General features: G+C 42.0%; 1 protein-coding gene across 2 annotated transcripts in view; it reads left to right on the top strand.

The window, feature by feature from the left end:
- The first annotated feature begins 543 nt into the window (after positions 1-543).
- TBC1D4 (TBC1 domain family member 4) overlaps positions 544-26,559 on the top strand; it is a 158,263-nt gene continuing 132,247 nt past the window's right edge. Inside the window, exon 1 of one of the 2 annotated variants that reach the window (XM_084622581.1) lies at positions 544-1,566. In XM_084622581.1, the coding sequence (XP_084478707.1) occupies positions 1,102-1,566 (465 nt within the window). In that variant the 5' untranslated portion in view covers positions 544-1,101. The remainder of the gene's footprint in view (positions 1,567-26,559) is intronic. The other variant, XM_084622579.1, reaches the window with a different exon arrangement.

Here is a 26,559-nt window from a genome sequence, read left to right as displayed (position 1 = left end):
TCAGGCACAAGGAGATAGCGAGCACGGCCCTGATCCATGAGGGCTCAGAGATCCGCCCGCACAGCTCAGCTTGCCGCATTGAATCTAATTATACTTGTTCTATCGCTCTGGATGTTTTCGACCCCAGTATTGGAAATAGAGATCCGGATTTTAAAGCCTATACATATTTCTATAATCCTTCTCTTCTATTCCCTGCTCCTTCTCGGATCTGCTCCGTTCCCTCACAGCTCAGCTCAGCTCCTTTCCCCCATACTGAGCCCTCCCTGCTCCTGTGGGTTTCAGGGAAACCCAGCCTCACAAGAGCTGAGGGAACAGTCCAGCACTGGTAAGAGGCAGCAGCCTCTCCTCCCTGGCGGGCATGTGCAGGCCCTTCACACATGCTCGTTGGGCTGCCCTTGGAGCGCGAGCATGTGCAGACGCAGAAGCAGGAAGGGCGCGCTCGGAGCCGGAGCGGAGCCTGTTCTTACACCTGGCGGGGCGGGAGGAAGAGCGGCGGGGGCGGGGGAGTGGACAGGCCACGTTTGGTTTTGTTTTGATTATGGGGCGGGCGAGTTCCCTCCTCCTTGGCGGGGGCAGGGAGTGGAGTGCGCCGGCTGGAGCGTAGCCCCTTCCCTCCGCCCCCAGAGCCACGAGGAAGAGGGAGAATCAGCCCCCTCCCTTCGCCTGCGCTCGCACTAGTGCTGACCCCGCATGGCTGGGGAAGGAGGCGGAGGCTCTGCACCAGCCGGGCGGCGGCGGCGGCGAGACAGCGGCGAGAAACAGCGCTTGCTTGCTTGCGCCGCTGCCTGCGGCGCGGGGGCTGCCGGCGGGGCTCGCTGGGGCCCTTGCAGCCCAGTGGGGGCGGAGGGGGTGTGACAGCCGCGAGCTCAGGCGTAGGAAGGCTGAGGGGCAGGAGCCGCTCCCGCCGAGTCCTGCCCTGCCAGTGTAGCGGGGGGAAGCCGAGCACGATGCACGGGTAGGGGGGCCCCGCTCCCCGGATCTGCTGTGCCTGCTTAGGCCCCTCTGACTGCCCCTGGGGGCCGCTCTCCCCTTGCCCCGGTCAGCGGCGGGAGGCTGCTCCGCAGCACTTTGCACCCCCCGGCTGCTGTCTGGGAACGTAGCATGGAGAAGCAGGGTCAGGATGAGACGCTCCCTCACCCCCTGGAGCCGGAGCCGCAGCCGGTGGGGAGGGCGATGGGGGAGAAGCGGTTCAAGCTGTGGTATGTGGGTTGGTCCTGCCTGGACAGACGGACCACGCTGCCCATGCTGCCCTGGCTGATGGCCGAGATCCGCAGGCGCAGCCAAAGGCAGGACCCTGGCGGACCCCTGGGTAGCTCGGTGCCCGCCCGGGAGGTGCTGCTGCTCCTGGGCTTCCCGAACCTCCGCTGCGTCCCCGCCACCTCCAGCGGCAGCCCGGGCAGCGCCAACCCGGCCGTCTTCATCTTCGAGCACAAGGCGCAGCACATCTCCCGCTTCATCCACAACAGCCACGACCTCACCTACTTCGCCTACCTGATCAAGGCGCAGCCCGACAACCCCGAGTCACAGGTGGCCTGCCACGTCTTCCGGGCCTCTGACCCCAACCAGGCAAGTGCTGGGGCTGCCCCGAGTAGGCGGCTTCTCGGGGGATAATAGGGTGGTGGGAACGTAGGTGATATATAGATTTCGCCCTCCCCGCAAACCCTCCCAGTGGGGGTGGGGAATAAAGAGGCTGCTCTTCAGAGACTATAGACATGGAGATCCTTCAGGGGCCACTAGTATATGGGCACTTGGACTGTCAAAGAGGGTAATAGAGAAAAGGACGGTATGGAGATGACTTCTTTGTGGAGCGCTTTGAGATCTAGGCAGTGGTATTATGGGCAGGATCCCTGGGATCAGTAGAGGGGACTGGGAAAAGGGAGGCTTTCTAGAGGGCTGTGGGTAGAGGGTCTTTTCAAAGGCTTTATTGCCCAAAGTGGAAGGAATATTCACAAAAGCTTCTAGTTAACTCTGCATTTGGGTGTGTATGGATCATAGTTCCGGTTCTTACACCAAGCTCACCCTGGGGGGTATTAATACAGAGGTGAGCAGCAAGCTTCATAATGCTGTGGGTGGTTGGCAGAACACTTTGTATCTATTTTTGTTCCATAATGTAGTGCATGCCCAGGAGCTAGTTCATGGCCTCTCAACCTTTCCATAATGTGGACATGCAGAGTGGACCATCTCCACTTTTTCTTTCTCGTGGACCACCTGGTCTCATTCATGATCACATAACATCACTGTGGTAACCACAGCAATTGCTTCTGAAGAGAAGTAAAAATATTTAATGTATTTTAAATTGTCCTTAATGTGGCATAGCCCTTGGAAACCAGCAGAATAGCCAGCACTATGTGACCTATCTGCTCTTTACAGACCACCATAAACCATAACAGGACCATATTTCACTTTCAAGGCATGGTAAGGACACCTGGCTGTGCCAGGCACATTCAGGAGTGTTATAAAAAGTTTTATCTGGGAGGGGACATTGTTGAGCTGGTGCCATCTGAAAGAGCTAGCTAAAAGTATGTATTTTTGCAGGCTCTGTAGGAGGCTTTGGTTGTTGCATCTAATGCACAGAGGGCTCCTTTCTCCTGGCTATGCTAATCATGTGGGGAACAACAACTTTGACAAGTAGGGCCCATAATTATGTTAATATGGTAATGGCAGGAAAGCAATCTTTCAGTGATAGTATTTTATTTGAGCAACATGAGCAGCTCTCCCAGAGGTTTGCACAGATATATGGGGGTGGAGAGAATATGACTGGAGTCTGTTGAAGCCATTTAATCAGCACATCTAGATCTACTGAACAGATTTTTTTTGAAGTGAAGGGAGCAAGGGGGTGGCAGGAAAAAGGAGTGTAAAACAACTGACTGCCAAGGTTCTAGAATACTAACTTGGGTTTCAGCAAATTAAGTGCTCAAGATTAAAGAAGTAGTTAATGTGGAGTAGTGTAGGTGTATACATGGTACTAATTCATATACAGGGCTTGATGCAGCACACATCAAAGTCAACAGAAAGATTCCCTTTGACTTGAGTGAATGCTAAATCAGAAAAGGAGTACTTGTGGCACCTTAGAGACTAACCAATTTATTAGAGCATAAGCTTTCGTGAGCTACAGCTCACTTCATCAGATGCTTATGCTCTAATAAATTGGTTAGTCTCTAAGGTGCCACAAGTACTCCTTTTCTTTTTGCGAATACAGACTAACACGGCTGTTACTCTGAAATGCTAAATCAGAATCATTAAGTGCATCACCTATATAGATCCATGCTGGTCCTATTATTACGGGGACAGAAGGGAAATAACAGGGACAGAAGGGGGTTGTAAAATATCCATTCAATATTACTCCTTGTATGCCTGGCTCTTATTTCTTTCATTCTGTTTTGGATGCTACTTTTTATTGATCATTCACTATAGATTCTCCCCTGCCCTCCACAGAAGAAAACATAATAATTTGCACAAAATTAAATAAAAAAATTTGTTATATGCAAAGCACTCTTATGCTAGGGAATTAGAATGGATACTTTGATTGGAAGTTATTAACAGAAACAAATTTTGTTATAAAACACCTGCCCACTTTTGACTATGTATCATCTTAAGATATATCCTAGAAGTAAGATTTTTTTTTTAAAGTTCTCACTTAATTAACCTCCAACTGGTAATAGTTTTATTCTTTGTCTTCAATGCCAATACTAAATAAAAATAAAACTCAACTGGTGTAGACACAGGGCTAGCCTTATGATTTGTAAAAAGAAAAGGAGTACTTGTGGCACCTTAGAGACTAACCAATTTATTTGAGCATAAGCTTTTGTGAGCTACAGCTCACTTCATCGGATGTATGCTGTGGAAAACCATCCAATGAAGTGAGCTGTAGCTCACGGAAGCTTATGCTCAAATAAATTGGTTAGTCTCTAAGATGCCACAAGTACTCCTTTTTTTTTTTGCAAATACAGACTAACACGGCTGTTACTCTGAAACTTATGATTTGTGGAACTCCAAGCACATTAATGGCTTCAGTCTGCCCTGAGGGAGATCAGGCAGAAAGCTCTCTCCCTCCCCAGTTCTGCTGCCAGTGGGAGAGATTGGGCTAGCATGTTATTTGCCAAGTCTATACAGGTCTTAAGCAGTTAACCCATAGCTCTGAGCAAACAGAATGAGGTGTGAGTTGCTGACTTGAAAAAGCACAGTTGAAAAAGCTGTCTCCTAGAATTACAAGTTCTACAACTGATAATATCCTTGCAGTTTCTCAAAAGATGGTAGAATATACAAGCATGGTTATCTGCAGTAGTTGAGCTGTGTGGTGTTTATGGTGTATGTTACCCTAAACAGTTTTTTATGCTCCTTTTTCAAGACTACTTTGCTTTCACTGTAAATGTTTGAGCTGTTAGTGCGAATAACAGGTCAAGTTATTCTGGAGTGGAGGAGGGGAGTCAGAGGAGTGTTGTAAAAAACAAAACAAAGAAACAAACCAAAAAAAACCAAAAACCTCAAACCAACGGTCTATGAACTGTAAAGGTAAAATAGTAATTTATGGACTTTCAAGAGAGCAGTGCTTAGTATCGTAGTTGAGACCAAACAATGGCAGATCTGGGAACAGAACACAAAAGCCAGTGCCTCCCAGCCTATTGCTCAGTCTACTAGTTATACCAGGGTGGCCAACCTGTGGCTCCGGAGCCACATGCGGCTCTTCAGAAGTTAATATATGGCTTCTTGTATAGCAGTGGCTCTCAAACTTTTGTACTGGTGACCCCTTTCACATAGCAAGTCTCTGAGTGCGACCCCCCCCACCTTATAAATTAAAAACACTTTTTTATATATTTAACACCATTATAAATGCTGGAGGCAAAGTGGGGTTTGGGGTGGAGGTTGACAGGTCGCAACCCCCCATGTAATAACCTTGTGAGCCCCGGGGGGTCCCGACCCTCCAGTTTGACAACCCCTGTTGTACAGGCACCAACTCCGGGGCTAGAGCTACAGGTGCCAACTTTCCAATCTGCCAGGGGGCGCTCACTGCTCAACCCCTGGCTCTGCCACAGGCCCTGCCCCCTCTCCACCTCTTTCCGCCCCCTCCCCTGAGCCTGCCGTGCCTTTGCTCCCCCCCCCACCCCCAGCCTCCTGCACACCATGAAACAGATGATCAGGAGGAAGGGGGAGGCGCTGATCGGTGGGGCTGCTGACATATTACTGTGGCTCTTTGGCAATGTACATTGGTAAAATCTGGCTCCTTTTCAGGCTCAGGTTGGCCACCCCTGAGTTAGACCATGCAGCCTCAGGCAGGCACACACCCCCATGTTGGAGCAAACAGCTGTCACTCACAGTAAAATGTTCAAAAGAGTGTATATTTGAATACGTAGCCTTTTTAGATTTTTCACCTGCACCAATGGTCCAGAAATTCCACGCAAACAACATGTGATTGTGCACCCTGAAATTTAATTGAAGGTTTTTTTTGTTTTTCTTTTTTGCCAGTTTCACCCAGTTCTGGCAGTGAAGTTTTCCCCCCCCCCCCCACTCAGGGAATCCCATTTCCGAAGTACCACTTGTACAATGTCTTTGTTTCTCCTTCCTTTTATTTTTTAACAGATGTTACCATAAGCACCTGTTCCATAAAGGCCAGTTCTATACTGCAGCAGAGATCTAGAAAGGTTATTTACGATTGCTGAAGATTTAAAGATAGATCTTGAAAAATTTCACTGGGTGTCATTTGAAACACCCACTAGTCTTAGGCAGATCTGAAAAATATGGGGGTGGAGGGAGGGTTCTACCTGGATTCAGGGATAGTACTATAGCAAGAAGCCTAGCTGAGAAACTCTCAGCTGTGGGGATGACGGTGAATACTGAGATTTTTACAGGGTTTCTGTCCCTGGCCACTGTGGAGGATCTCAGTATTTTGCTCTCGCGCTGCTGGAAATGGGAGCGGGGAAGAGTCCCAGAACCTTCTGACTGATGGGCTTGGGAAGGAAAAAATCTGCTGCTCTTCTCTTCTCTTTCTGAAGAGCTGCAGTGCTTGCTGCCCCTCATACCTTTCCAAAGCAACAGCTGACTGAAATAGACTAGGATTCTTGTTCATTTCAGTGCTGGCTACTGAATAGCAGAGATGTTAGTTTCACACAGCTTTCACTTGGGAATAATTTAGGAGGCATGAAGTCTATCTGAGTCTTCAAGATGACAGCACTGTCTCACTTTATATTTAGAATGTTTTCTTCACAACTACTGAAACTAGAAGCTTTCAAAAAAAAAATGAATGGAATCTAGAAATTGATGGTTTAGCCCCTACTTCCCTCTTTTCATCATCTGGGAAAGCCTCACATTGATCAGCAAAGTCTTCAAGCCCCACCTGAGCTCATAAAATGAAGTATACAAAGCAGGCATATTTGTTTTAAATGTGGAGTCTGAATACAAATCTTAATGGTATTTGACAATCATCTTAAATTTCTTAAAGTCACATACTACTTCCTTAGGAAAAGGTTCAGAGTCTGATTTGCTGTTTCACATGATGAAATAGAATTCTCATTTTCTTCATGAAACATGAACAAGACCAGTAACTTGTATAGTACCAAATACAAATCATTTGTAAACAATCTTATTGTTATGATTGATAGTTATTAGTGAAGACTGTTACACAATAATGACATTTCGTTCGTAGACAAGTACTTAGCTGACATTTTAAAAAATGTTACCATACGTTTTAGGTTTCATTTAAAGATCCTCGTAAAGAGTGATCAAAGTGTGTACCTCTAGCATTTCAAATGTAACCCAAGGACCGCATCAGCTGGGAAGAAGGAAATTTTCCACTGTACAGCCCTCTGTATAGCGAAGCGTTATCAGTAGCTTCAGCGTTCTGTTGTTGCTGTGAGTTAATGGGACTAGACTGGCTTAAGGCAAAGCAGAAATAATGGAGCATTTTGCCTATAAAGTAAGGGAGAGATAAGAACTATAGTGGGTAGGCTGGCAGAGTCAGGAGCCTGAGGCAGCCCAGTTGTAAAGCAGATCCTTGCTCTGTAATCACTGTACAGGCTGTAAATAAAATGGTAGACCTCTTCAGATATATGTTAGTTGTCTGATAGAATTAAAAAAAGAAAAAAGGCACTGCACTAGAACAATTCTGTAAGTTGGCTCATGCTGAGAAACTAAATGTCAGGACACAACCTTTGCTTTTATCTTAACCCCAGGAAGGCTCTACCCTGACATTTCTTATCAATACAAATAAACAGGAAGCTGTAATTATATTGGAAAGTGACCCTTATATTTAGAATTTTTTTTATATGTTGTCACTTTGATTTATATGTCCCCTTAAAACGTCCCAGGGCTTGCATCACAGCAAATGCTTGGAAAGCAAGTTCACATCAAGTGAAACTGAATGTTGCACAGGTTAGTATTAATGTTGAGTTTTGGAAGCTGGATCTAGATTTTGTACACATGACAAACAGGTTGTACTGGGTTTTGAAGGGCTCTGTCTGAACTAAGATGTATAGTTGAACTGTTGAGTAGACTTGTTATAAGCCACATAGGCTTTGTCTGCAGCGGGGAGTTGTAATTCCCAGCTCTTGCAGATGTACACATGCTAGTTCTGCTTGCACTGGAGCACTAAAAAATAGCAGTGTGGCTGTGGTGGCACAGGCATTGGATGGGACAGATGCTTAAGTGCCGCCCTGTCGGAGATGATAGGCACATACTCAGGTGGCTAGTCTGAGCTGCTTCCCTGGACTGCCATGGCCGCACTGCTATTTTTTAGCATGCTATCTCAAGTAGAGCTAGAGGAGGTATGCCTACCTGAGCTGGGAATTACACCTTACAGCTTCATTGTCAACACACCCAGAGTGTACCTGGATTTGGGGTTGGGGGAAAGAAGAGGTCGGTCATACTAATGGTGTGGCCTCCCAATTTTGTCAGTGAAAGCAAAGTTAGGGTGAGGGGCACCAGGGGAAGGGTATTTTTTTCAGGTGTGTTGAGTTCAGGGGAAGATGCAAGAAGAGAAGTTGAAGAACCTTTACTCCAAAACAAAACATGAACATTGGAGGCTTATGGCAGAGTGAAAAATTGTTCTGTTGCCAGACAACATTTTGATTGCAGCCTGTCAGAAATAAAAAAGCAATGTGTGTTTTAACTAGAGAGAGAGCCTCAGTTGTAGAGTGAAGTGACAGTCTGGTGGCAAACTGTTCTTTTTTTTTTTTTTTTTTTTTTAAAGGTTTGGTTAAGATTTTCAATATTGGAACATAAAGTTAGGCTTCTGAATCCATATTCACATACCTGTCTGACTTACAAAAGTATTGAATTGATTACTTTTGAAAATCATGCAGATGCCTACTTATGGATTTAGAAGTCCCGTTTTAGAGTCCTAATGCTAAAGATCTTGGCTTTCGTCATCTTTGTCATTGACAGACAAATGGGGGAAATACCAAAAAGGTGGTTAAACAAAATATTTAAAAATTCTCACATAAGATCCCAGCTGCTCCTACTGCTATCTAACCTGGTATGTCTACTGACAGCTTCCACGAGGAAGGAAAATGTTTAAAGCCAGCTCCCCTCTGCTGCCTTCATCAGTTGTCATTTTCCCCTCTCCGATTCCCCCCTAGCATCTAATTGTCAGTTGGAAGGGAAGGACAGTCACTGAAAAGAAGACTTCTTGTATTTAAAAAGGGATAGCTTTTATAGGTAAGACTTGGCAGAATGATCAAATGCTCTTTGAGGCCATTTAAAGGTAATATAAATGACTAAAAAATAGAGCCATATGAAGAAAGATAGTGTAGGTTCATTAGCTCTGTGTAGACTATTTTTTGGCCTCCTCCTGAGGAAGAGGATCCATCTACACTGTTTTTTTTTTTTACACATTAGAAGACCCCTTCAATTTAAAATAATATTTTGTAGCAAGGTTTGGCCAGTCTGTGCAGATGGGGCAAAGTGTTTAAAAAATATATACTGGCATAGGTAACAGCCTGGATTTAAATATGGGAAAAATCTGTCTGAAATGCCACTGCCCAGTGGTCACTAAAGGGTATGAAAGAGGGTACATTTCATTACCCACCATCCCTGCAGAATCCGAGCGTGACTTCTTAACTTCCTTTACAGCTCCCTCATCTCACCACCTTACTTGTACATTTGTTGGCCCTAGCAGGCAGATTAGCTTCTAGTGCATGCTATTTATACTTATTTCCCTTTTTCATATCCAGTACTTGTTTCCATTTTCCTCTCCTATGGTTCCTTCTCCCCCCCCCCCCATCCCCTTTTATCTTTGTGTAAAGTGGTGAATTCTGCAAGGTGAATTCTAGCTGAGATGCAATAAATTGATCCCCGATAGATCGATCACTACCCGCACGTTTTTCAAGCCCTGATAATATGCCAACAACCCCCAGTGTCTCATTAGATGCAATTCGTTATGATCACTGCTTTAGGCTGCCGAGGAAGACTTGATCATACTGAATTATTTTGCATGGTTTGACAGTTATTTCATAGCACTGCTCCTGGTCAAGCTGCTGTTTTGTCACTTCTGATATTCATTCAAGTTCAGAAACAAAGAAGGAAGGTATCGTTATTATCCTGCTGCAAGATGGCTTTTCATTTGTCTTATGTACAACATATGGCTTCATTTGTCGTCACTTACTGTAGCATTCTGAAACAGCTTTAGAGAACACAAATATTGGTGAAGGTGGTTGATCTACACAGGGAATAACTAATGCAGTGTTTTTTAAGGGTAGTCTCAGTTATCTGAATTAACTTCATATTACACAAAAGGTAAAATTAAATGAGTCATTTTTCTTAAGATCTGTCAACACTGTTCTTTTCTACTTAGGTTCTTATACCACACGCCTTCCCTTAGTGTCACATAGAAATAATAGATACAGCAGAAGCATATTGCAGTAGTTCCTGGAGATCCCAACCAAGATAGGGGCTTCATTATGCTAAGTACTGTACAAGGACATAGTAAGAGACAGTCCTGCCCTGAAAAGTTTACAATCTAAATGGACAAGACAGGCAATGTGTCGGAGGGGTTCTAGAGGTGGAGGCATGGTGAAGTGACTTCCCCATTGTCACACATTAGGTTAGTGGTAGAGCTGGAAAAACCCAGGTGGCCTGAAAACCAGTCCAGTGCCCTGACCACTAGACCCGTGTTTTGCACACTTTCTTCACTGAGGAATCCCCCCCCCCCCAACTGTATTAATGATGTTACTGTTTTACATCTGGGTAACAGTGAGGTGGACAAGCATACATATGGATACTACACTTGATTGTCCTGTAAGCCTATCTCTAGCCTAGAAATCTTGGACAAATTGCATTGGTAATATTCTCCTGTCTCAGCATGCATCCACAGAGATACGCTTGTATGCATGGCAGTATAGCTAAGACTATTAGAACTAATCACTTTCTGCAAAAACAGTTTAAGAATTAACAAATGTATCAGTATACATCTAGGACCAGTTGAGGCCCAGGAGGTGAATGAGATGGGAGTCTTAGCCCTGGTCTACACTCGGGCGGGGTCAACCTAAGATACACAATTTCAGCTTCTGCCTCTCGCGAGCTAGAGTTCCAGAGTCAACGGGGAGTGCATTCGGGGATCGATTTATCGCATCTAGACGAGACACGATAAATTGATCCCCGATAGATCGATCACTACCCGCCGATCTGGCAGGTAGTGAAGACCTGCCCTTAGGTTTTTCAAGCCCTGATAATATGCCAACAGCCCATGGTCCACCAACTAAGCCTGTGTTCAAGGCTAAAGTACACCAGTCCTCAGGGTATGCTCCCTCCCGAAACTACCCTCTCCCGTTGATCAGGTACGCCCAACTGCTTGAAGCCAAATACCCTCCTGTGCTGCTGACTGAAGGGAGGTCCCAGTTAAAGCCAGCCCTCTCACAAGCAAGACTAGCTAATCAGCCTATCCACCACCAAGTCAATGAATACTTCCCCCAACAAATCAATGAATGTCTGTCTCCACTCCCACTTGTCCACTGCTAGGATAGGCTGGGGACTGAGGTTTCTCTTCTCCTGGACCAGATCCTAGCCTGCACACACACAAAAAAAGGAACAGCAGGATGAGGGGCAGGGAGGCACAAGAAACCAAGCACCTGCTTGCACCCTAGCAGAGTGCTATGTGTGTTGAATCCAGCTACTTATTAACAGATTGCTTGTACTATAACATGGAGATATGCAGCATCTAACCCAGAAACTTAAACATGACTTATTCAGTATCTTTAGCACTTTTTACAAGCCTTAATTTAACAGTAAATATTTGATTAATGTGTTCTGTGAGATTGAAGATTTTAACACTTTAATAATTTGATAAGCAATTATCCAGATGTACCTCGTGTTAGTTCAGTTTGAATCAGCTCTGAGAGCAGTAGTGTACACTACATTAACTGCTGCAACAAAGGACAAATGAAAGAATTAGAATCAGTGGATGCAGAGCCTCTCAACTTGAAGTACCATGTTCAAATCTTGCCTAGTAACCAAAAGTCATTCCATACTTCAGCTTGTTGGTGCTGTATGAAATAAATTGGTAGCTTTAGCCCACTTCCTAATGCCCAAGTATCCTCATTGCAGCTAATTCCTTGGTTGCTTTGGCATAGTGGCCATGATTTGATTTTTTTTTTTTTAAGCTAGTTTAGACCTAGCTTTAGTAATGATCCCTCCTGGTCTGTATTAGGGAACGTTGGAAGGGTAGCTTGGTAAAGGCTTCATTGTTCTGCCCATGCTGTATCTGGTGAGGATAAATAAGACTTCAGTCTTTAGGGCTGGTTAACTGGCACTTTTCATAAGCACTAAATTAATTTTAAACAGTTGTGAAAGAAAAACCTTACGAAAAAATATACAACAGTATGAAAAAATATATATAAGCTGATCTCTTCCCCCGGGTATGTCTTCAAGGCTTACTTTTTTTGTTTACTTTATTTAACAGTGGGTTTTATTTTCTAGCCATACAATTTGTTTCTATCTGACCAACCAACTTCATGCTAGGTAAAAACTGAAACAAACCTAGTTACCACTGTGCCCAGTAACACATGGAATCAGAAATTCTTAAAGCCATGTTGTATTAAGAGTGATCTGTAAAGTATCTAAAAACATTTCATGGGAAATAGAACTGTTATTTTCTGGGATATACTAGTGATGTTTTTCAAAATAGTTGATAACTGTTTCTAGCTGGATTTTAATACATATTCTATTTTAATGCTGACGTTAATTGCACTTGTGTACTCAGTGACACTGATCTGGGGTTTCCTGTTTTGTTTTTATATATATATATATATATATATATATATATATAAAAATTATCCCAGGAGCTCTCTGGGAATAGTTAGTGCTCTGTGGGTTATTTACAATAAACGTAGTAATATCATGAAACGTTGGTAGGTTCAAAGATATGTCATATACAGTGAATAATGTTTTCTTAGAGCTCACTTCTTGCATTTAATTCAGAGTTATACTTATAAGCTGTAAGTGACTCTCAATTACAATATGACTTTTAAACAAAAGTAGAAATGAGATGAGACCTGAAGAACTGTATTTGCTAGAAAGGAACAATAGTTACATGTGCCTGATATTTCCTTTCTTTTTTTGATCAGTCTGCTGCTAGAGTAGGAAGAGACAAAGGCATATGAGAAATTCTAGCTACACAAACTTTCACACATGACATTGAGTAACATACTGATACGGGCCCTAGTCCTGGAAGCTGATTTGTGCAGGCAGACCTCAACACCCGTGTGGGGCTCTGTTGAAGTTCACATGGCTCCAGGCACGCACCGGGGTCCACCTATACACATAATCTTATAGAATCAGGGCCTTAGTCGGGGGCTATATCTACACTTCCTGCAGCATGTAAGGTTACGGATACTGCACGCCCTGCTAACATGGGTATAAATAGCCATGTGGACCGTGAGACATGGCTTAAGCAAGTAGAGAGCCCTACACGCCTGAACCACAGGATGTATACTCCAGTTTACATGGCGCTCTACACATCCAGGCAGTGCCTCCCATGCCTAACTGTTGTTTTTAGCAGTGTAGATTCCCAATGAATCCCTGCTGTCTGAGCCTTTCCCTGCCACAGTGAAAGGCTCTGGTAGCAGGCAAAGGTCCAGCAGCAGGGAACTGCCAGAGTCTTTTCCTGCTGCCAGAGCTTTTCATTGTGGTGTGTAGCTGCATGTGTAGTGCCTGGATTCTGCATGCCACCATAAGTGTAGACACAGCCTGGGAGGTAACTTTTATATTCATTATTACTGGTATCAGGATTAGAGGGATGCTATTGAGTGTGGATTCTGAGGACTACTATTCTCAACTGCATACGTTAACTCTAAACAGTTGCACCGAATACCACTGTGGTAATCTAAATGTGTTAAGATATCAGTTCACAGGTGAACAGTCAGAACTGTTTCCCTGTGAACTTCCTTTGAGCCACGACTACAGACTTCTGTTAGCATAGCTATGTTGGTGAGGGGTGTGAACAGGTTGGATTTCTGACTGACTAGCTGGGCCAGCAGAAGCCCCTAGTGTAGCTGTAACTATACCAGCAAAGCTGCACTTTTTTCCAGTGTAATTTGTTTTGCTCTTGTGGGGGTTGGCGGGGTTACTATATCATCACAAAGTGCAACTGTGCTGACATAGTTGCATCCATGCTTGGAGCGCATTGCCAGTGTATTATACCAATATTCGTATACTGGTAAAGTGCTCCAAGTGTAGACGTGGCCTTAGATTGTGGCTTGTTGGTCTATCCTATATCGTAGGACCTAATGATTCATAACCAGATCCTATATTTATTTTCAGCTTTGCAGGCAAAAGTATTGCTCTATCAGTTCTATGTAAATAATTATTTTGTTATTGTAAGATCTTACTTCCTGGCTTAGCTTTATGAATAAGGCTTTCTTTTTTAAAAGATAGACTTGTTGAAAATCTCTGGCTTTGTAAAAACATACAGCCTGATTTTTGCAGTCAAAACTTCACTGAGGGTCATTCGGCTTTCCCTGCAGAAGGACTGCAGGGCTGAGCCCGATGAAGTGAACGAACACACTATAAATAGAGGCAAGAGCTTGGTACTGTTAAGTAGCATTTCGGGGCGGGGGGGGGGGAGGGGTAAACCCTGCCAAAATAAAGAGTCAACTGATGGTTTCACTTGGAGCAGCACATCATGCTTTTTTTTGAATTCTTCGTGAAAAACATAGAGATGGAGCTTGCAAACGTTTGCTGCAAGTGTGTGTGCAACATGAAGCTATTTTGAGAAGACTTATTTAAAATGATTGAGATGCAGAGCAAGCCATAGTAGTTAATACATAGGATGGGGGTTCAGGAGAACTGGGTTTACATCCTAGCACTTATTCTCTGTGTGCTTCATTTTCCCCCGTTTGTACAATGTGAGAGGGAGGGAGGTAAAAATAATGCCCACATTTTATGGGGCTGTTGTGAGATTTACAAACAACAAGTTAAAGTCTTTGATACCTTTTGATGGAAGGTACTCCAGAAAATGAAGTGAAATAGAAGGAAGCAGTTCTATAGATAACCTAGAAAAACAGGACAGAGCAAGGCAAACCAACTTGTTCTTTACTTAGAAATATTTCTGCATTATACTCAGGAGTACTGAGAAATATGGACTCGTGCCCAGAAGAGTAATGTATGCTTCTGGTATTGCTCACTAAAAATAAATGTTTGCCTGCATGCATTCAGCTCCCGTTCTGCATTTCATCTACATCACTTACCATCTCATCCTTTTACTTTTATTCTTCACTGAGGATGACAGTGGGATGTTGAAGTCCCCAATGTTCTATGGTTGACTGTAATTATCTTATGCATCTCTCTATTCAAATTGTTAGGGTGCTTTTGGAGACAGATTAATACAGTAGTATAAAATACCCTATTGTTAAGAAATTTGCATGTAATGAAAAGTATTGGTATAATCTGTATTAAAAATGTGTTTAATGCTAAATCTGAAATCCAACCAATATATAAATCCTAGGCTTAAACTCTTTACCTTCATTCTTGTTCTTTTCAGCACTGCTGAAAAGAAGCTGGCCCTAATTCCATAAAGCTTCTTGATGTCGTCCCCCTCCCGGTAACTCTGGGTGCCTCTGCTTAAGTACCCATCTTGACACATTAAAGGGGCCTGATTTTTTTGCAGAGGGTGGGTACTCAGCACTTTCTGAAAATGTAAGCCTCGGACGGGCTGTATAGATCTGGATTACTACTTCTCTTATCCCCAGCCAAGCAATATGACCATGCATGATGCACCCCCAAAAAATCTCATTTTGGAATTGCTGAAATTAAACCTAAATGCCGTGGTTAAAGTTTGAAATTTCACCCAAATGTTTTCCTAACAGGATTTTTGCATTTTGTCCAATTTATTTAGACAAATTTGAAGAAGCCTTTTAAAACTCTTTTTATGTAGTTAATCCTGCTGCTGCGAAAACTATCAACATCATGCTGCACATTCTTTTTGCACTCCATTTACATATGCAGTATGGTATCTGCTGAAAACTACACATGTTGGTAATAAATTGGTTGAGTACCAACATCTTTTCTTCGCATTTCAAAAAACTCAAAATACTCATTAGGATCTTAGAAATAGTTAACTGTCTGCATCATGGAAATACAAATACAGTACCGCAGCTTGAGTGCCTATGCTCAGCACAGGACGTATTCATTATATCAGATAAGCACATTTTGTTAATATGCTTTTTGGTATTGAATTTACTACATGTTGGCACCCTGTCAGTGATAATTTTGATGTGTGCCTGCATTAGCTTTAATGCATTTGAATAGGGTTAGATTACTGAATATGTGAAAAGTTCTACAGTCTGTGTGAAACCAAAACCCAGAACTTCCTAAATTGCATTGAATAGTTAGTCCATGCTTTTCAGCTTTGCAGATATTTCTCTTTCATCTGTAATCGGGAGCTAAATCTGTATTATACATAATTTATTCTAGGTAAAGCCACTGCCACCCTCATGACCACGCTGTGGTGGGCCAGTTTTATGGAACCAAAGTATGGATTTCATATTTTCCTGTTCTAGGAGTGAAGCAAAATTTACTGTGGCATTCTTTGATTAGGGGGTTCTCCACCTCACTCCAAAGACAGTTCACACAAGTTGTAGTGGATCAAAACTTACCCTTCTTGTGGAGGGTTGGTTGGCTGTTTAGGATGAAACTATTTAAAAAAAAAAAAATACAGTCCAAGTCTTCTGTTGAGGTTTAGTTGTTTTCTGGGATCCTCTAAGGACTGCCCAGCCTACACGCTGTGACCGCTTTCTAGAAAGCCACTCGGGTGGGGTCGGAAGCCAGCTGCAACAGTGAATCAGGAGAATCCATTTACCACTTTTCAGCAGGATAACTATGGACTAAGAGGGTGAAATTTTCAGGCACATTCTGTCAGCCTGTTATATGTCAGTTATTAATCCTAGAATAGCCTGCTGTGTGATGGAATAGGATATTCTAGTACTGTTTTAGAAAAGTAATAACCTGTAACCTTTTGTTGTAATGCTATGCCTATTTAAAAATGTCAAATCATCTACCAACTTCTGTGGTGCTCTACTTAATAAGTAAAAAGAAAAGGAGTACTTGTGGCACCTTAGAGACTAACCAATTTAAATCTAAATTTAAGTCTCTAAGGTGCCACAAGTACTCCTTTTCTTTTTGCGAATACAGACTAACATGACTGTTACTATGAAACCCACTTAATAAATAGTTTGATATGAAAGGTATGGCAGATTCCTGATTGACTGAATCTGAACATTCCACTCAATGCTTTTTGGAACCGTGCAGAGAATCTAAGAACATATATTTCTCAATCTTGCAACTCTTGGAATGCAGATGGGCCTGCTCTGTTTTCAAAGTGAGCAGTTGGTACACATGGCAAAGACATTTCAACTGAATGCTATATCTGGTTACTGAACTCTAGCTATGAGAACGCATGATGAAACCAAACACCTGGAAGCTAACAGAACCATTATTGTAAAGGTAACAGGCAGCATTGTGTTGAGAATTTCAAACGATCCACAAACATGAAGAATGGAATACTTGTGGCACCTTAGAGACTAACCAATTTATTTGAGCATAAGCTTTCGTGAGCTACAGCTCACTTCATCGGATCCGATGAAGTGAGCTGTAGCTCCCGAAAGCTTATGCTCTAATAAATTGGTTAGTCTCTAAGGTGCCACAAGTACTCCTTTTCTTTTTGCGAATACAGACTAACATGGCTGTTACTCTGAAACATGAAGAATGCTATCAATGAGTGTGCAAAGCAGAAGGAACCATGGAAAGTGGATTCTCTGGAAGCTTGTAAAGTTCATATTGTTATGGGCAAATGATGTGGTGATTTGATGTCACTCCAGTTTGTATTATGGAGGACTGGGGCTTCAGGAGACTGAGACCTTATCAGTTCTACTCCTACGCATTTTTTAGATAATGAGTTAACCTGAAATTGAATAAGACTGGAGACCCCAAGTTGCTACCCATTATATTTCATAAAGACAAATCTCCATGCAAACAGTTCATTCACCTATTGCTTTTGTCACAACCCAAGATGGTTTGCTTGTTGGGGCAGGGACTCTCCTTACTTCATGCAATATTACCAACCCCAACCATTCAAAGTCATGGGGCAGGCATCCGCCCCCTCCCCCATGTGATTTTTAAAAATGTTTGGGTTTTTTATTAGCGATCTGTTTTTCAGCCTTTCGGATTCACACTTAAAAGTTTTTTCTGAAACCCCCAGGGCTAGAATCTTCTTACTGAATGAAATATGAGCATCTCACAGTCACATTATGTGAGGAGCCGGGTCCTTAAGAAAAAAAACAAATAGTAAGATTTGTGATAAACAGTGTTGCCAAGTCATTTTATCTGCCACACCAAGCACAATGACACCCTGAGTGTGCTAAATAAACACAACTGTGATTTGTGTACTAAGGCTTATCTGAAAGCATCAATTTAACATTTATCTTATTTTCAAATTCCTAGTGTAAGCTTTCATATTTTGGAGAAGCATAACCTTGAGACTGTAGACTGCTGTCCTCTTTCCTTATTACTGACCTTGCTTTTTATCTGAGAGTTGGTAACAGCTGTATATTGAATTGAATGATAGTTGAAGTATACGTTTACTAAACTGTGTGTAAAAAGCTTAAGCACACAGTCCTGGTGAATTTCAATTTTAATAGAGAAAAAGATGCTTTAATGTGTTTTAAAAAGTTCTTAATATTCAAGGTCCAATATACATTTTTTTAAAAGAATATTTGTCAGGCTATACCAGTGTTGGTTTAGTCAATCACATGACTTTAAGTTATATTTAGACTAATTTTAAGTCAACATTATGCAAAGCAGATAATTGAAATTTAGTTTCCCTCAATACAGCCATTCATAACGTATTACAAAGTGAAAACTTAACAATGGTAACTTCCATCTTGCTTTTATTTTGGAAAGAAAGTAAGTAAAACTTCTACTTCGTAGAAAAAATCTGATATTAAGCCACCTTTTGCAGAGGAAGGAATGCACTGTAATGTGAACAAATTACTTGTTATATAGTTTACTGCAATTGGCAAACACTGGTACTGAGCCAGTAATTACTTAAGAGCTGCTAAAAGATACCAGTTATTGCATGAATGTAATTGAACGATCTGGTGGTTTCCTTGGTTATCTAGTTTGTTTTGCTTTTGCTTCCCAGAACCTTCATTGAACTGCTGTGTAAAAACAAACGAAGATAACAATACTCTTAATCTTTGGAAAGTTTAATTGGATCAGCTACATACCCTAAAGCCAACACAGTTCAGTTGTGCAGACTTGTTCCTTGACATTAAAAAGCCAGTTTGATTTGATTTTTCAATGTCAAGGCCTGAGAATTTATTTCAGAAGACATTTTAGTTTTGCCTTGTTCATTTAAAAGCCGCTGAAGTTTAACTTTTTTCTTTTTTCCTCTTCTGGTCAACTTGCTACAGATTCAAAATACTTATCCTTAAAAGCGTTCTGATTATTGTTACAGTTTACTTCAGTGTAGCAGAAGACTACAAAATCATTGCAGAGATCTCCTGACGTGTACACCCCATGATATTTTAGGGATGTAAATACAAACTTAGGCGCATTCTTTTACCTAGAATTAGTTGAAATGCATACTCAGACTCTTCTGTATTTAAACCCACCTACTGTATCCTATGAACAGCTTATTTTGTGGGCCCAAGTGCCCGGACCATGGCCCTGCCCCTGCTTGGCCTCTTCCCCGCAAGACCTCACCCACTGCTTCCACGGGGGGGACACATGAGGCAGAGGGGAGCACCCACCTGCAAAACCAAAAGTCAGCGCCTGTGCTGTCAAGCTTTACTTGCACAACTAGTCCCATTGACTTTCAGTGGGGTTACTCATGCGAATAAGGCTTGCAGGGTCAGGCTTTAAGGCTAGAATTTTGCTCAAAGGGATCATTTTAAAAAGATGAACTTCCACGTGAGCTTACTGTTATTAGAGGAGTCTTACAAAGCATAAAACATGCTATTGCCAGTTTTAACTCCCTTTGGCAAAGTTTTTTAAGAGTCTACATGAAGATCGGTCTCTATTTTCATGTTTTTATCCATTTATCAGCTGTTCTGAAACATGGTTTAGTTGGGGACACATCTTGAATCTTTTCCCCGACTAAAAAAGAAATGTGTTTCACTTAATTATGTAGTGCCTGCATTCAACTAATTATGAAAAATATTCCAAAGAAATGCTGTTAATTGATGATTTATCTGATACTATGAACACCTTGCTCATTCTTGGCAATGAGCAGCTGACTTGCATACAATGGTCAGTAATCTAATTTTGGGCCTAATCTTGCATTGGGCTTTTCATTGTGAAATGTGTCTTTGTATAAAATGATATTTTACAGTTTCGTAGTAGCTTTTGAGATTACACACACTAGAAGTATGTTTTATATTTTTATTTTGTTCATGGTGATTATACCAAACGTCATGTTCACTTGTGCTGAAAATCCCTTTCCTCATTGCAGAACAAACAGAGAAGAGTCAAAGATGTTACATTCATAGAAATAAAACTTTGGCTAGACAACATTTCTTTCCTACGTTCCACTTCCTCCATATTCTATAACTAAATTACATACACACAACTGTTAAAAGAGCATTGAAATTGCAAACTCAAGTACTCAAATTAAGAAATGCCAGGAATCAAGATACTGTGTATTCCCTTGTACATGTGCTGTTAGTTACATGACCACTGCCTCAGTGCACAGGATTGACATATGCTGAGGATGAGTCAAGATTGTGTAGTGAAAGAGAACTGTCTTTAGGACACCTAGTTTTTGTTGTATTTGCCTGGAGATAGCAGGCCTAAGACTGCCCAAAGCTAAAGGCCTTCCTCCTCAAATGAGTGGAAGAGGACATTGAGCCCAAACTACAAATAAATAGTAGGGACAAATGGAAAAAGCAGTGTTGGGAGTGAAGGTCAAAGGGCAAAAATCAGGGAACTGAAAGTGGACATGGAGTACTAAAGTCCCCCCAGCTAATGGGGTCAAACTCAGACTACAAGTGATTTGTGAGGACAGCAAATGAAAAAACATGGATGGGAGTGAAGGTCATAGGGTTAAAATCAGGGAATGGGAAGGGGACCCTAAGTAAAGAACCCTCGACAGCTTGTAGAAGGTGTGTAGTGACTGGCGCAGGGGAGAGAAAGGATGGCTTAATTGCTTAATTGTTAAGGGAATAGAATGCTGCCCTGGAGAATTGGATTCTATCCCTGCTTCTGCCAAAGATTTCCTGTGTGATCCTATTGGGATCCAGGAAGTGGGCAGGCAAAAGCCCACCCACTGCTAAAGGACCTCCCCCCAGCTAAGGGGAGGATCCACAGGACCTGGAAGCCAAATGATTCCGGGGGACAACTAATGAGATAACAGGGACAGGAGTGAGGTCAAAGGGTCAAACGAAGGGAACCTGATGGGGATACTGAGCAGAGAACCCCGGACAGCGCCCACTGCTCTTCAAAGGCATCAAGGGAGCCAGCAGACACCACCCAGAGGAACTCTGCCCAGACGCGTGAACGAATGGAGAATCGGAAATAGGCCCCACAGTCACAGGAGACCCCATCAGCCAACCTCCTCTCCCTTGTTTTATAGATGGCCTCTTTAGCCAGGACTAGGAGGAGGTTGACCAGGAGGTCCCGTGACTTTGTGGGGCCATGGATAGGGAGTGCATAGATAAGGAGGTGAGGGGAAAAGTGCAACCAGAACCATAACAGGATATGTGGAATAGGGGCTGCAACTTGATGCACTCCAGGTAAATGTGCGTCAGGGTCTCCCTCACACCGCAGAAGGGGCAGGTGTCCGGGACGGGGGTGAACTGCACCAAGTACACACCTCTGTTCATGGCCCTGTGAAGGAGCCGCCAACTGATATCCCCGGTGGGCCTTGGGGCTAAGGTGGAATATAGGCTGGCCCACTGGGGCTCCTCACCCTCCAGAGGCGGCAGGAGGTCCCGCCACTTTGTGTTGGGGTGGGACGCGAGGGTGAGGAAGTGAAGAGTGTGGAGCATGAGCGTGTATAGATGTTTCCTCGGTGCGGTCTGGAAACGAACCATCTGCAAATCGTGCAGCCGGCTCACGGTGAAGGGGGGAGCTGGTTGGGTCCACAGGGCAGGGGCCTGATGAAAAGATCCGGAGATGGTAGGCAAGTCATTTAAACCAGAGTTTTTAGAGGTGCTTAACATTAACAACTTCATCTGAAGTCAGTGGGACCTGTGCTCTGAACATTTGAAGTGCTATATAATGCTAAGTACTCTGAGAAATCAGGTCCTACGTATCTCAAAGTGGGCACCCAAAGTTAGTGGATAATTTTGATCATAATTTCTGTGCCTCACTTTCGTCTCTGTACAAATACGGATAATACCACCTCACATCTCATGGAAGTTCATGTTTGTGAACAACAGTAATTAGTGACATTGAAAAGCAAATGAGAAAATGATTTATTTTCAGAACAGTGTGTGAGTAGTGCAGTAAATAAAGCCTAAGGCCACACGCTTAACAATGAGAACAAAACCGAAATACTGAATAGGCTAATTAAGTGAGCAATATCCATCCTGTGTACTGAATGAGGCAAGGTCCTGTGGAAAAAAGTAGGATATGAGCATTTAATTAGACAGTAGGGCAGATTAGAAGAAAGTGTTTGTTTATCTTTTTTGGCTTCTCTCCTGGGGCATTGGTTCACAGAAGCTGTTCTTTCTGCAAGGAAAGTAAAGTGGCAATTTACCTTTGCCAAAGCTTAGAGGATTAGATGTGTGCGCCCAACTGTGGGAAAGCAATCTATGTAAACACCCTTTGGATAAAGAAGAGGTGGGGATTAAATGTCTTTGTATAGCTCATTCAGAGTTACTGTTCTGAAGATGAACAGAAAAAAAGGGAATAAAAGCCACATTGTTTTTCATGCAAGAGGCAAAGCCTTTCAGTACCAGTGACTCCCAGCTGCCAAGTTTCACTTGTCCATAATTAGATTCTGTTTTTCGAACCAGCAGGCAGCAGAAAGAACTGTCATCTGAACACACACCACCTAAATGTGGATGATAGAGGGAATCTTACAGTTCCCTCATGTTAATTACCAATGTACATCAGGGAGGAGCTGCTTCCAGTCTTCTTTCTGCATTGAGCAGATAGCACTGCTCCCATGTCATTATTTAGAAGTATTGATTGTTTCCAGTAATACTCTTTCAGGCAAAGGCTTCATGGTCTCTGGAGACACCTCAAGCAGTGACCACCTCACACTTAATGATGACTTTCAGCCAGGACAGCTTATAGCCTCTGCAGACAGCAAGCCACCGGGAGTGACAAGACCATGAAGATTGACTGGCAAAGAAAAATTGTTCAAATGGATAGGAGAGGCTCCAAGAATGGAGGCTTTTGTATCAGGTGAGAACATCTCCAGGGAGTGGGAGGGTAAAGTATCTTCTCCCTGTTGCTGAACAAGGAGTAGATGGCTGAGGACCTTGTAGGGAAGTCAGATGTTCCAGGTTGTCGAACAAGTTTCAACACCATACATCTTTGGGTCATCTTTAGTGAAGTTGTAATTCAAGCTGTGGCCTAAGATACTTTGCCTTTGATCTATAATCTCAGCACTTTTTCTATGCAGTCAAGAAAACTTACATGTAAAGTGGGTGAGCTCCTCTAAAGAGCCATTGTTGCAGGCCCTAGTTAAAAATTCAGCTATGAAAGAAAAGTAGGCCATATGGGTTTGATGATGAGCTCCAGGTGCAAAGGTCCCCACTCACCTGATATCATGTTCAGGGCTAGGAGGATATTTTAAATGGGTAAAGTCGTGCCCCCCCAGTTCTTTCTTTATTTATATACACACACACAGGGATACTTGATATATTTTCTGCAACAGTAGAGCTGTTAAATGTTATATAGTGGCAGGTTTACTAGACAATGCATGTCTAAGATGCTTTGGTAATGGTAATTTCACATTCAAGGTAAAACAAACTTTCAATAATTATACAATTTTACATTATAAGTGGACTTAATCATATTGCTATTTTGAAGATGATTAGCATTTACATTACAAGCTTCATTTTTAAATCCTTCCAGTGTGAACAGAAAATTTTCCATGCTGCAAACAGAGAGTCAGAAAGGAAAAGATTGTGTTTAGTATATTTTTAAATATAAAACAAGTCTATATAGTTTAGTTCTGTAGAATGTAGCCTAATATATTCTAAAAAGCAGGTGTGTACGTGTGTGTAATTGTGTATATACCTATATCTTTTAAAAGGTGAAATTTAGTTCTTGTGAAAGGAGCTGGACCGTCAGCTCTTAAAAGCCTCAATTTATCCACAACACAGGTTGACATAGGTAGCAGCCAGGCAAAGTTTCCAATGTAAACTTGTAAAAATATTTCAGTTCAGACTTTGAGTGATCACCTGTAGTGGTGAGAGGGCAATTTAGTCATCTCTACATTCAGTCTTTTTCCTACTTAAATCTCCAGTAGTGTTGGAAGTGAGTACATGTACACTGTCAAGGGTGAGACCAGCCACTATTTTCACACACATTACAGAGCAATCAGAATCTAATAGCTTTTACTTACTAGTAACTAAGGCTGAATTAGAACAATGAACAGATAAAATGGTCCATATTCATTTGCTAGTTCTGAGTCATTCAGTGGATTTCCAATGCAATGTTTAGAGTTTAGCTTGACTATGTTAATACATACACAGCTGACTCCTCCAGTACATATTATACAATAGGCCACAGCCCATTTTAGTCTTGGGCTTTTAAAAAAAACAAACATGATTTACCCAACAGCTCTAATTAAGCTATTCAGGTGTTTGAGTGAAGTTTCTTACAAACCTCTACCATTACAACATTGAACTATGCTGAAAAAAATTAAATTTAAACGAACAATGAACATGCAGAGGTGAAATTGAAATTCAGCTCCTCTCTCATCAGGTATGTCTAGATAGTGCAGCATAGTCTGGAGACCAGCATAGTAAAAGATGAATCTCCAGTCATTCTAGTTTTAGGAAGACACGTTTAGTTTTAGGGAGACATGTGGTTGAACATGTGCAGCTATATCATATAAATGTGGCATGTTTTAGTTTTTGTATCCCACTATTGTCTGGGATTGCATTATTCTGGAATTCAAAAAGCAATATTCTAAATATTTCCATTATAGAAGTGGGTGGAGAAATTCTTGCAGTAAAACATGCATCTCCTCACTTTCTCACACAGCAAGCTCCTTTTCTATAGAGCAGATTATTGAAATTGCATTTCAGATATTAATCTAAAGAATAGACCATACAGAATTAACTGTAAAAATTGATTAATTGTGTTTGTCCTATTGACAAAGTAGCACATTGATGTGCTGCAGAACTTTGGATATTTTAGAAACCCTTTCAGTGTAGGGAAAACTTCAGACTCCCCATTTCAAATTATGGAAGCTTGTGGCATGGTTTCTAAAACTGAGCACTCTGATTCCTCACGGCTGCTACTCTGAAACCTGTCATTAGAAGCTGTCATTTGAGTTACAGTTGGGACAAGGGAGTAGGCGCTTTCATGGAAGAGCAATATTTTGATAGAACCTTTTCTAAATGTATTGATATCTTCAGTTACTCTGTTCTAGCTTCCAGTAGATGTAATTTACATAAGTACAAATTACTGTTCTTTCCTCCTTACTTAATGATTAGTCCAGTGGGTGAATGGCTCTGCATGTGAAAAGAATCCCCAGCAAACCAATATGGGAAAAAACAAACCAAAAAAAAAAGTGTCTTTAATAGTGACGTTCCCAAAGTTTCCTCTTCAGAATTCGAGAAAGAGTTCCCAAAATCCACTTGTCTTGTGATTAAGAAAAGCTGAGCACAACCCTGAAAAGAGGGAATCAAAGTAAGTCCCAAATTCCTTTTCAGCAGAATTTTTTTTTAAAAAATCAGGGAACCCAAGTCTTGACTTTCAAGATACTCCCAGCAGCTGACAGCTTGTCTTCCAGGATTTTAGCCTGGAGTTTTTGAAGGGGACAGACTGATAGGCTCCAGCTGACTTAGGGTATGGCTAATGGAAAGAAACCAATCAGCAGAGAGTCCTGGCCCAGAACTGAGAGTTCTTCATTCTTCTAGTCCCAAGACAAGTATGTGCTTATGGCCATTAATATATTTTCAGTTGATCAATTTCAGAATCCTCCTATTTGTATAGTTTTTCATAATCATTTCATTTCACTCTATATTGCCTCCCTTCTGAAAACTGCATATCTATCTTGTTTGGTTCTGATGGATATTGTAGTAACTGGTTTCAGTGGCACCAAATATGAATAAAAGACTTTAAAAGAATGTGACTCTTTTGGTACTTCGATTACTAATAAAGACTTAGAATATTCTATCAAACAGAACATTTAAGAAGAAAGTATGAGCAATTTAATCAGTATTACCTAAAACCTCACTCCCCTTTCTTCCCTTCATTAAGCAACCTTCATTTGACCTCTTCCTTGATTCTACTACCCCTGTTATGGGTTCATTGTATGCTAAGAAGCCTGTGAGTGAGAAATTAACAACTATGGAGTGTGCACCATTAGGGAATTTATAGTGTGATGGGGAATCCGTTCACGTTGTAGGGTTTTTTTTCCTGAAATCCCCTTTAATTCTGCCTGTTGTGTATTCACCTGTTTATAAAAATTCTGTTTACCGTTAAGAGTTTCCCAGCATTTGGTTTTTACTTCTATTTATAAGGGCTGCTGAATCAGCTGTAAAAATCTGCCGTTGGCCAAAACTTGGCACATACAGCCTACTGTAAGAGGAGGAATATTTTTAAAAATTGCTTTGGAGTTTAAAGTAATTGTTTTTAGTTCTGAAATTTAATTTGCCTTATTACAATGATTGTAGGATTTTTTTTAAATCCCCCCACCCAACCATTGTTGCAAGTCTGCTCATTGCATAGCAACAATTATTAATTAAGGTGATGATTAGATAGAGATGTTTTGGAATGGCAAGATTGGCATGGTACATCTTTAGAATAAAAACTCCTCCTTTGGGCATAAACTGTGCATTTGTTTTTTAAATCACTTAATAGCAACACACACACACTAAGCATTTGATCTTCCAAAGAACTCCATGTGCGTGGACTGCTGTGCATACACAGAGTACCACTGGCTTTCAG

The sequence above is a fragment of the Lepidochelys olivacea genome (assembly GCF_965140295.1).
Source record: "Lepidochelys olivacea isolate rLepOli2 genome assembly, chromosome: 1".
NCBI lineage: Eukaryota > Metazoa > Chordata > Testudines > Cheloniidae > Lepidochelys > Lepidochelys olivacea.
Note: the sequence above shows the minus strand (reverse complement) of the source record. Positions and strands in the feature narration are given on the sequence as shown.